Source organism: Haliotis cracherodii, unplaced genomic scaffold (genome assembly GCF_022045235.1).
Source record: "Haliotis cracherodii isolate W230 unplaced genomic scaffold, xgHalCrac1.p SCAF_16, whole genome shotgun sequence".
Lineage (NCBI taxonomy): Eukaryota > Metazoa > Mollusca > Gastropoda > Lepetellida > Haliotidae > Haliotis > Haliotis cracherodii.
This window is the reverse complement of record NW_027266271.1, coordinates 5231054-5244216: the sequence shown is the minus strand read 5'-3', so window position 1 is coordinate 5244216 and position 13163 is coordinate 5231054. Positions and strand designations below refer to the sequence as shown.

At 43.5% G+C, this 13163-nt stretch overlaps 1 protein-coding gene across 1 annotated transcript in view; it reads right to left on the bottom strand.

Annotated features, from left to right (window-relative positions):
• Positions 1–3417: 3417 nt before the first annotated feature.
• The window catches only part of LOC139463350 (adhesion G protein-coupled receptor L2-like), a 34546-nt gene continuing 24800 nt past the window's right edge, over positions 3418–13163 (bottom strand). The window contains exons 21-29 of the mRNA XM_071244598.1: positions 11858–11954; positions 11515–11683; positions 10865–10934; positions 9629–9695; positions 5898–6052; positions 4838–4964; positions 4374–4409; positions 4184–4214; positions 3418–3664 (exon numbers count right to left, since the gene is read on the bottom strand). Coding sequence (XP_071100699.1) covers positions 3594–3664; positions 4184–4214; positions 4374–4409; positions 4838–4964; positions 5898–6052; positions 9629–9695; positions 10865–10934; positions 11515–11683; positions 11858–11954 — 823 coding nt within the window. The 3' untranslated portion in view covers positions 3418–3593. The remainder of the gene's footprint in view (positions 3665–4183; positions 4215–4373; positions 4410–4837; positions 4965–5897; positions 6053–9628; positions 9696–10864; positions 10935–11514; positions 11684–11857; positions 11955–13163) is intronic.

Sequence of the window (13163 nt, the reverse complement as noted above, 5' to 3'; positions counted from 1 at the left end):
ATACTGTACTACACGTACATAGTGTGTCCATAAACTGCACTACACTTACATAGTGTGTCCGTATACTGTACTACATGTACATAGTGTGTCCATATACTGCACTACACGTACACAATGTGCCATATACGGTACTACACGTACACAATGTGTCATGTACTGTACTACACGTACATAGTGTGTCCATATACTGTACTACATGTACATAGTGTGTCCATATACTGTACTACACGTACATAGTGTGTCCATATACTGTACTACATGTACATAGTGTGTCCATAAACTGCACTACACTTACATAGTGTGTCCGTATACTGTACTACATGTACATAGTGTGTCCATATACTGCACTACACGTACACAATGTGCCATATACGGTACTACACGTACACAATGTGTCATGTACTGTACTACACGTACATAGTGTGTCCATATACTGTACTACATGTACATAGTGTGTCCATATACTGTACTACACGTACATAGTGTGTCCATATACTGTACTACACGTACATAGTGTGTCCATATACTGCACCACACATTACATAGTGTGTCCATATACTGCACCACACGTACATAGTGTGTCCTTATACTGTACTACACGTACACATTATGCCCATACACTGCACTGCACGTACACATTATATCCATATACTTTACACGTACATAATGTGTCATATAGTGTCCTACAAGTACATAGTGTGCCCATATACTGTCCTACACGTACACAGTATGTCCATATAGTGCACTATGTACACGTATACATTGTGTCCATATACTGCACAACATGTGCCATACACTGTCCTACACGTATACAATGTGTCATATACTGTCCTACAAGGAACAATGTGTCACATACTGTCTTACACAGTAACAGAGTGTCATTTACTGTCCTACACGTACACAATGTGTCACATACTGTACTACTCGTACACATTATGACCATATACTGCACTACACGGAAACAATGTGTCATATACAGTCCTACACGTACACATTATGTCCATATACTACACTACACGTACACAGTATGTCCACATACTGCACTACACGTACACATTATGTCCATATACTACACTACACGTACACAGTATGTCCATATACTGCACTACACGTACACAGTTTGTCTATATACTGCACTACACGTACACATTATGTTCATATACTGCACTACACATACACATTATGTCCATATACTGCACTACACATACACATTATGTCCATATACTACACTACACGTACACATTATGTCCATATACTGCACTACACGTACACAGTATGTCCATATACTGCACTACACGTACACAGTTTGTCTATATACTACACTACACGTACACAGTGTGTCTATATACTGCACTACACGTACACAGTTTGTCTATATACTGCACTACACGTACACATTATGTCCATATACTGCACTACACGTACACATTATGTCCATATACTACACTACACGTACACATTAGGTCCATATACTGCACTACACGTACACATTATGTCCATATACTACACTACACGTACACATTATGTCTATATACTACACTACACGTATACAGTATGTCTATATACTGCACTACACGTACACAGTTTGTCTATATACTACACTACACATACACAGTGTGTCTATATACTGCACTACACGTACACATTATGTCCATATACTGCACTACACGTACACAGTTTGTCTATATACTGCACTACACGTACACAGTATGTCCATATACTGCACTACACGTACACAGTTTGTCTATATACTGCACTACACGTACACATTATGTTCATATACTGCACTACACGTACACATTAGGTCCATATACTGCACTACACGTACACATTATGTCCATATACTACACTACACGTACACATTATGTCTATATACTACACTACACGTATACAGTATGTCTATATACTGCACTACACGTACACAGTTTGTCTATATACTACACTACACGTACACATTATGTCCATATACTGCACTACACGTACACAGTTTGTCTATATACTACACTACACGTACACAGTGTGTCTATATACTGCACTACACGTACACATTATGTCCATATACTGCACTACACGTACACAGTTTGTCTATATACTACACTACACGTATACAGTATGTCTATATACTGCACTACACGTACACAGTTTGTCTATATACTACACTACACGTACACATTATGTCCATATACTGCACTACACGTACACAGTTTGTCTATATACTGCACTACACGTACACATTATGTCCATATACTGCACTACACGTACACAGTGTGTCTATATACTGCACTACACGTACACATTATGTCCATATACTGCACTACACGTACACAGTTTGTCTATATACTACACTACACGTATACAGTATGTCTATATACTGCACTACACATACACAGTTTGTCTATATACTACACTACACGTACACATCATGTCCATATACTACACTACACGTACACAGTATGTCCATATACTGCACTACACATACACATTATGTCCATATACTGCACTACACGTACACAGTTTGTCTATATACTGCACTACACGTACACAGTTTGTCTATATATTACACTACACGTACACAGTTTGTCTATATACTGCACTACACGTACACAGTTTGTCTATATACTACACTACACGTACACAGTTTGTCTATATACTGCAATACACGTACACAGTTTGTCTATATACTGCACTACACGTACACAGTTTGTCTATATACTGCACTACACGTACACAGTTTGTCTATATATTACACTACACGTACACAGTTTGTCTATATACTGCACTACACGTACACAGTGTGTATATATACTGCACTACACGTACACAGTATGTCTATATACTGCAATACACGTACACAGTTTGTCTATATACTGAACTACACGTACACAGTGTGTCTATATACTGCACTACACGTACACAGTTTGTCTATATACTACACTACACGTACACATTATGTCCATATACTGCACTACACGTACACAGTTTGTCTATATACTGCACTACACGTACACATTATGTCCATATATTACACTACACGTACACAGTGTGTCTATATACTGCACTACACGTACACAGTATGTCTATATACTGCAATACACGTACACAGTTTGTCTATATACTGAACTACACGTACACAGTGTGTCTATATACTGCACTACACGTACACAGTTTGTCTATATACTGCACTACACGTACACAGTTTGTTTATATACTGCACTACACGTACACAGTTTGTCTATATACTGCACTACACGTACACAGTGTGTCTATATACTGCACTACACGTACACATTATGTCCATATACTGCACTACACGTACACAGTTTATCTATATATTACACTACACGTACACAGTGTGTCCATATACTGCACTACACGTACACAGTGTGTCTATATACTGCACTACACGTACACATTATTTCCATATACTGCACTGCACGTACACACGGTGTCATATAATTGTACTACAAGTACACACTATGTCCATGTACCGTCAGCTGTTGGCATACACTGCTTCACATGTCTGTGGTGTTGTATGTTGTTATCTGCAGCTGCCTTCCGTAGTCACGGATTGCAATACATTCTCAGTGTTGAAGTCAGTAGCGGGAAGGATGTTGGTTTACGTTCAGGATCTCCTCGTATACATTCTCGCCCACCCTCTCGCCTGCTGCAACATGGAGCGCAGACACTAACAGCAACACTACAGGAGGTGGCTACCATAGCACGGTACATTCTCGCCCACCCTCTCGCCTGCTGCTACATGGAGCGCAGACACTAACAGCAACACTACAGGAGGTGGCTACCATAGCACGGTACATTCTCGCCCACCCTTTCGCCTGCTGCTACATGGAGCGCAGACACTAACAGCAACACTACAGGAGGTGGCTACCATAGCACGGTACATTCTCGCCCACCCTCTCGCCTGCTGCTACATGGAGCGCGGACACTAACAGCAACACTACAGGAGGTGGCTAACATAACACAGTACATTCTCGCCCACCCTCTCGCCTGCTGCTACATGGAGCGCGGACACTAACAGCAACACTACAGAGGGAAGTATGAGTGAGAGCATAGTGAGGTATTAATCTATAGTGACAATGAGGTTTAAAAAAATGCGACATAATTTACATTTCGTACGGTTCGATGATTTGATCATGTGATGACTTGACATGCTAATAATGCAAACCTGTGCCTTGATTGGTTGAGTAGTCAATGTCCTGGAAACAGACACAGACAAAGTTATTTGGGGATTTCAACTGTTTTGCCATTATCACAACTGCGTATAAACATGAGCATAGAATTATATAGAATATTTATGTGCTCAGCGAAATAAAGTGTTTTCTTGACATTGAGATTTATAATGAGTTGATACTTACCACAACATACGCATCAACATAGACTAAAATCATGGTCTGAAAAATGAATGGAAAACTGAGTGAATGTATGCCGTTATAGTGGATACTTTTTAAAGTCTATATGTCATACCACGAAGACAACGCGCCATTGCAGTTCGATGCATGCTCAGCTCGGCATAATGCTTAGTTTGTTTTCTTCACGCGAAGTATTTGATTAATAAGAGAAAGCACAACAACTTCATAGTTACTCAAAATCACTCAATAGAATACATATGTTGTTATCCGTATATGTCCTCGTCTTTTTGTTTCTCGCTACCATATTTTAAAACAATTGCTTGGAATATAGACAAATTCAATGGATTCAATTCAATCGGATACACTTCGGCTCTTCGTCGAGATGAGCCAATGTTTTAAACTCCCTGCACACCCCATGGTGGAGGTGCAATTGTTTTTAACTTGGTAGAGTGTCCGAACACATCACTTACCTTTATCACCGTACAGACGGCGAACAGGTACTCCAGTGTGTTGCCGTTAACGCGTGTCGTCACCATCAGGACCAGCGTGATCTCCGCACAGAAGTCCAGTACTATCATCACGCTCCTAAAACCTTGTCTGAAAGGAGGAAACAGTTTTTGAGCATCTGTCAGTATTCGCTGACTGGAAAGGTGAAAATATCACTTGCCCAAGTATAGATATGGTCATTGCCAGGAAAGGCTTACGATTTGATCAAGTCAGTTTTCTTGAATTGATACTAGTTTGTAAAGATTAGAGTAAACATATAGAGGGTTCTGTTCTAAAAACAGGTTCATACCATCGACGTGTTATGTAGCGACTTGACGATGAAATCTATTTCATCCGAGTGTTTTAAAATAGGTTGAATAGGCAATTATCAAGCAAACCCTAAGCAGCACACTGAAGCAAGATTTTAGTACAAAGAACAAGTACCACATATCTACGAGGAGTGGCTGAAATGTTCTCAACTTAACTAGTTGTTAATTATTTTTCAATCCCTTCCTTATTGTTGAATGTGGTGAGTTGTCTATCACATTATAGCCGTTAAAGGTCTTCCTGACCTTGGATCATCTTCCAGGCTCGCTCTGCCTACTTTGAACTCCACTACACACCAGAGATATGCTGCTTGTAAGCGTGTAACGCATTGTACTTCAAGGGTCGGGTCCGCCTACGTACTTAATACTAGCGTGTTAGGGGTGTTCTTTTTATACTTGGCGCGGTACAGCTACTTGTATTTAACGGCTCAGGATGTTTTCAGCTTCCTCTTCCAGCAAATAGCGGACGAGTGTGAGAGTATAATCTAGGTGGATCGATTAGATTGTTTTGATTCGTACCCATATAACGTGAAAGCAATCAATTTTGCAATATTGTTTAAGGCAAGTGATTGTAAAATATCCCCTCACAGGTGATTCATGCCAGTTGTATATCATTCTTAGACTCATTTTGAAAATATGATTTAGTAACATTGTAACCTTTCCACGCTACATTGATGAAAACATATCTAATTCAATATGCTATATCATATGCTCTAACTTGAGAAGTGTGTTTTTCCGTCTATGCTGTGATTCCATATCCGGGTTCTTCTTCAATGGCACCCCGCCCTGCATGGGAACTTTCTCTTCCACATTCTCGTCACTGTGGTTACCCCGACCAGCACACGCACACATCACCACGACTCCGACATGAAGCTGGAAGTAGGATAACAAACATGACCTACTTACATCACCAGCCATCCACAGGAGCCGGAAGATGGAGTAACAAGCATGACCTACTTACATCACCCGCCATCCACAGGAGCCGGAAGATGGAGTAACAAGCATGACCTACTTACATCACCCGCCATCCACAGGAGCCGGAAGTTGGAGTAACAAGCATGACCTACTTACATCACCAGCCATCCACAGGAGCCGGAAGATGGAGTAACAAGCATGACCTACTTACATCACCCGCCATCCACAGGAGCCGGAAGTTGGAGTAACAAGCATGACCTACTTACATCACCCGCCATCCACAGGAGCCGGAAGTTGGAGTAACAAGCATGACCTACTTACATCACCCGCCATCCACAGGAACCGGAAGATGGAGTAACAAGCATGACCTACTTGTATGACCCGCCATCCACAGGAGCCGGAAGTTGGAGTAACAAGCATGACCTACTTATATGACCCGCCATTCACAGGAGCCAGAAGTTGGAGTAACAAGCATGACCTACTTTTATGACCCGGAGCCGGATTTAGCACTCATGGGAGTAACATGACTGCCACACACTTTAAGTACCAGAATATCACAGAAGCAGTGCTAAATGGAGGAGTTTCACCCATAAGTATGCCTATACCCATAAGTATAGCACGTGCAGCAGGTCACGAAGTGCACCGACCCAGATTAATATAGCACATAAAAGAACATGCAGCTTGCCGCTGCTTACTAGCTTTGGGTGGGCGTATTTACTATAAGTTACATCTCTTACTTCAAACATTTCTAGCGTCGAACCAACCGGAGCTTAAAAATGCGTAAACAGGTTCCGTGACAGTCCGGCTAACAGCACGTTTAACCGTGAGGGTATCACACGGTCATACCCTGTGGACTGGGATGTTGTGCTAAGGTGCCGTTTAGGCTGTGTTAAGATAACCCGTTTCATGTGCTTAGACCTAAAACGTGTGTAGATGGAACGCACTAAATCTGTATTCCGTATAGGATTTAAACACTTTCTAAACACGTTTAGATCTGAGCATGACATGTATGTGTTTACATTACATATTTTTCCACAATGCAGTGCTCAAATGTTCAGAGGTTTACTGGCCCATGATAGTATTCAGGGGATATCTTTTTCTATGCATGTAAAGTTCGGGTAAACTGTAATATATTCATCTTCCGATTTCCCCCTGCTACAAAGCGGATGTATAAGGCGGAGGTACAGAGCGGAGGAACAAGGAAGACGTACAAGGCGGAGATACATGATACTGGAATATGACGGCGATTCAGGTTGCAGGTCTAAGGCGAAGGTGCAGGTTGAAGGCACAGGGCAAGTTGTAGATACAGGGAGGTGGTACAGGGCGGATGTACAGGCGGGGATGCAGGGCGAAGGAATGGGTGGGGATACAAGGCGGAGGTACAGGGCGGAGGTACAAGGAGAGAATACAGAGCGGAGGTACAAAGGGGAGATAAAGATATATGTACAAGGTGGCGGTATAGGGCGGAGGTACAAGGTGGCGGTACAGGGCGGAGGTACAGGCGGGGATACAAGATATACCTGGAAGTACAAGGGGGAGACATAGCTGGAGGTACAAGGGGGAGATATAGATATATGTACAAGGTGGCGGTACAGGGCGGAGGTACAGGCGGGGATACAAGATATAGCTGGAAGTACAAGGGGGAGATATAGCTGGAGTTACAAGGGGGAGATATAGATATATGTACAAGGTGGCGGTACAGGGCGGAGGTACAGGCGGGGATACAAGTTATAGCTGGAAGTACAAGGGGGAGATATAGGGCGGAAGTACAAGGGGGAGATATAGATATATGTACAAGGTGGCGGTATAGGGCGGAGGTACAAGGCAGGGGTACAGGGCGGAGGTACAGGTGGGGATACAAGGGGGAGATATAGCTGGAGGTACAAGGGGAAGATATAGGGCGGATGTACAAGGGGGAGATATAGATATAGGTACAAGGTGGCGGTACAGGGCGGAGGTACAAGGTGGGGATACAAGGGGGAGATATAGTTGGATGTACAAGGGGGAGATATAGGATGGAGGTAAAAGGGGGAGATATAGGATGGAGGTACAAGGGGGAGATATAGGATGGAGGTACAAGGGGGAGATATAGGGCGGATGTACAAGGTGGCGGTACAGGGCGGAGGTACAAGGCAGGGGTACAGGGCGGAGGTACAGGTGGGGATACAAGGGGGAGATATAGTTGGATGTACAAGGGGGAGATATAGGATGGAGGTAAAAGGGGGAGATATAGGATGGAGGTACAAGGGGGAGATATAGGATGGAGGTACAAGGGGGAGATATAGGGTGGAGGTACAAGGGGGAGATATAGCTGGAGGTACAGGGCGGAGGTACAGGTGGGGATACAAGGGGGAGATATAGTTGGATGTACAAGGGGGAGATATAGGGTGGAGGTACAAGGGGGAGATATAGCTGGAGGTTCAAGGCGGAGGTACAGGTGGGGATACAAGGGGGAGATATAGGATGGAGGTACAAGGGGGAGATATAGGGTCGAGGTACAAGGGGGAGATATAGGGTGGATGTAAAAGGGGGAGATATAGGATGGAGGTACAAGGGGGAGATATAGGGTGGAGGTATAAGGGGGGAGATATAGGGTGGAGGTATAAGGGGGGAGATATAGGATGGAGGTACAAGGGGGAGATATAGGGTGGAGGTACAAGGGGGAGATATAGGGTCGAGGTACAAGGGGGAGATATAGGGTGGAGGTATAAGGGGGGAGATATAGGATGGAGGTACAAGGGGGAGATATAGGGTGGAGGTATAAGGGGGGAGATATAGGGTGGAGGTATAAGGGGGGAGATATAGGATGGAGGTACAAGGGGGAGATATAGGGTCGAGGTACAAGGGGGAGATATAGGGTGGATGTAAAAGGGGGAGATATAGGATGGAGGTACAAGGGGGAGATATAGGGTGGAGGTATAAGGGGGGAGATATAGGGTGGAGGTTCAAGGCGGTAGTGCAAGGGAGGTACAAAGGGGAGATATGGCGGAGGTACAGGGCGGATACGCAAGGTAGTGGTACAAGGCGGATGCACAGGCGGGGGTACAGGGCGGAGGTACAAGGGGGAGATATAGGTCGGAGGTACAGGGCGGATGCACAAGGTGGCGGTACAGGGCGTGTGTACAGGCGGGGGTACAGGGCGTAGGTAACAAGGTGGAGGTACAGGGCGGAGGTACCAGGGGAGGTACACTGCCGAAGTACAAGGGGGAGATACAGGACCGTGGTACAGGATGGGGTGCAGGGCGAAGTTACGGGGAAGAGGTACAGGAAGGTGTTACAGGGCGCAGGTACAGGGTGGTGGTACAGGTAGGTGGTACAGGGCGGAGGTACAGGACGGAGTACAGGGCGGAGATTCGAGGCCAAGTTACAAGGTGGAGATTCACGGCGGAGGCAGAGGTCGGATGTTAAGAGAGGAATCTTGATTGAAATGGGACAGGCCTTTCTTAATCTTGCCGTGCGCGGGACATCGTTAAGATGACGGGCATATCGAGTATATATGTAAAGAGTGCCAGGACCCATCTACGACCACCTTACCAGTAGTGCCGTCGCGGTAGTGCCCAGTAACGATAAGGCTGCGTCTCTTTTCGTGTTGACCCAGCATCTGGAATACGTGAAGGACAGTTGAGGCAAGTGTGTAATGCAACAGTCCTACAAATAACGCACGCTGTGTTTCAGGCGTCAACTTTAACTATATCTGTCCGGACTGGACACATTTTCAACTCTGCAAAAATACAAGACAACCCTAACAATGGAACAGTGAAGGATGTAGTGAATGTACGCGCCTCTTGTTCCTTTACAGTAGGTCAGTAACTAACGTGTATGTACTTTGATCTGCGTTGTTCCTTTACAGTAGGTCAGTAACTAACGTGTATGTACTTACGGCTGCGTCGTTCCTTTACAGTAGATCAGTAACTAACGTGTATGTACTTTGACCTGCGTTGTTCCTTTACAGTAGGTCAGTAACTAACGTGTATGTACTTACGGCTGCGTCGTTCCTTTACAGTAGATCAGTAACTAACGTGTATGTACTTTGACCTGCGTTGTTCCTTTACAGTAGGTCAGTAACTAACGTGTATGTACTTTGACCTGCGTTGTTCCTATACAGTAGGTCAGTAACTAACGTGTATGTACTTTGACCTGCGTTGTTCCTTTACAGTAGGTCAGTAACTAACGTGTATGTACTTTGACCTGCGTTATTCCTATACAGTAGGTCAGTAACTAACGTGTATGTACTTTGACCTGCGTTGTTCCTTTACAGTAGGTCAGTAACTAGCGTGAATGTACTTTGACCTGCGTTGTTCCTTTACAGTAGGTCAGTAACTAACGTGTATGTACTTTGACCTGCATTGTTCCTTTACAGTAGGTCAGTAACTAACGTGTATGTACTTTGATCTGCATTGTTCCTTTACAGTAGGTCAGTAACTAACGTGTATGTACTTTGACCTGCATTGTTCCTTTACAGTAGGTCAGTAACTAACGTTGATGTAATTACATGGATGTCGTTATGTCATAGTAGGCAATTACTAACACTTATATGATTTTAGTTATGTTCAAAGAAAGTTTACGAGATAAGTAGAAGTAACACCACGTTGACGCTCAAAAATGCGAACAATTTGCTTTTATCCATGCAATCTCAGAGAAGAACGAAGAATTTTGTACACCACACGAAACATTTTAGGGAAAATAATTTTGATAGTGATTCATTAATACATGGGTCATGGGTATGTCCTCACAGCTGAGCTGTGCTGTGCTGTTACAGTATGTACTCACAGCTGTGTTGTGCTGTAGCTATCAAGACCAGCCACCAGTGTTGTTGCTGCCACTATCCCGGCGCCAACCACTAGGAAGATACATGTTGACATTACAATTACGATAAACAATATCAACTTCTCATGTAAAGCATGTCTGGAACAACCTTGCAAAATGGATCAAAGACAACACATTGATATACTTTGAAACTTGTATGTATTTAAGATTGCATGTGAACTTTATACTGTCAGCTTATTGTTTGTGTACTCCAAAAAGAAATAAAATCATCTCTGACCATCAGCTGAGGTGGCCTCGCATACACGGAACTAAACTATTGTCGCGATATATTTTTCAACATAGTCCTCTTGCAATTCAACACACTTGTTCAATCTCTTCTCTAGGCCAATTAGCCATCCTGCCTGCAGCAGGCTTACATTTGGGTCTTGTTGTTACATTGTAAACACGGGACAATGAGGGACGAGGTATTGGTACATTCGCCACAACGATGGCTCGGGCTGGTGGGGGCTGGTGGGGATTGTTGGGAATTGTTGGGAGCTTGTTGGGAGCTTGTTGGGGCTGGTGAGGGCTCGTGGGGATTAGTGAGGGTAAGTTGTCGGTGGGGATTGCTGGGAGCTAGCTGGAGGGGACTGGTGGATACTGTTGTGACTTACCCCACACAGCCAGGACGAGGCATACGTAGGGCCACTTCGGTGTATGTACCACAGGAAGGGTGAGATTGCGGTAAAAGATGACACCTTGATAGACCGTCTGAGCTAACATCCCTAAAGTCATCACCGTAAAGAGGTAATGCAGTGCAACGGCGATGCCGATGCAGAAACCCTGCAAAATGTAAAATACATATAGGTTTACGAGTGCCATACAACTGACGTGAATGCAACTTTGGTTTTGGAACACGTGTGTCCAAATTGGGTTCGAATCCCCAGTTCGACATGATTATATACATATAAACATGGTGTGAGAAGTGTCTTGCTACCTGTGGCCTGACGAACATACCTCATCCTTTGTGATGTCAATGGCTACAGCAAACACAACATAAGCACCAGCGATGGCTCCACAGACGTTGAGAGACAAGGTAGTGCAGCCCGTCATCCTGCAACACATGACCCACCAGTATGCCCCATGCGGAATATTTTGCAGTATGTGTATTCAGTAAACCAACGCCATGTCTGTTTAACAGATTCGTTCATACTAAGCAACATAACGGAGCAACTATTGTGGAAACTAACGATAGCAGAAAGCAGAAAGATTTAAATCACTACATCTTCAAGGTAAGGTACTTTTTGTATCTGAATATATGTTTAATATAATTGCAATGTTATGTGGAGATGACCTTGTATTAATATCCGATACTGTTAATATTTTATTGCCCATGTTATGCAGTAAAACGTAATTTGTTCTTGCAAGAATATACAGCTGATTCTAATTCTATATTGGCTGCATCTTTAAATTCACAAAATATGCTGTTTTCAGGTTTGTCAGCACCATACCCGTGCTCGTGGATTTCACCGAAACGTCTGATTCCTGCATCACTTCGGGCTTTCCTCCCACATTAATTTGAAACGCCGTGATATAACTAGAATACTGTTAAAAGCGGCGTTAAACCCAACTCACTCACTCACTCACTCAAAAAATATGCTTAAGTCAAATATTTTGTACAAAGTTCTTTGAATCAAAGGATATATTTAGATGCACCTGTACATATTAGATATATGAATGTACTATGGGTCAGATGGCCTGGAACTGAAACTGAAACATAGACGTTATATCCTATATACGTGTGTGTCACTACATAGACGTGAAGTAGCTTCCTAGATGGAGATGTGTCACTGCATCTTCGTCAGGTAGTTTCCTATATACGTGTGTTACTACATAGACGTTAAGTGGCTTCCTAGATGAATATGTGTCACTGCATCTTCCTGAAGTAGTTTCCTATATACGTGTGTTACTACATAGAGGTGAAGTAGCTTCCTAGATGAATATGTGTCACTGCATCTTCGTCAGGTAGTTTCCTATATACGTGTGTTACTACATAGACGTGAAGTGGCTTCCTAGATGAATACGTGTCACTGCATCTTCGTGAGGTAGTGTCCTATATACGTGTGTTACTACATAGACGTGAAGTGGCTTCCTAGATGAATACGTGTCACTGCATCTTCGTGAGGTAGTGTCCTATATACTTTTGTGTCACTACATAGACGTGAAGTGTCTTCCTAGATGAATACGTGTCACTGCATCTTCGTGAGGAAGTTTCCTATATACTTGTGTGTCACTACATAGACGTGAAGTAGCGTCCTAGATG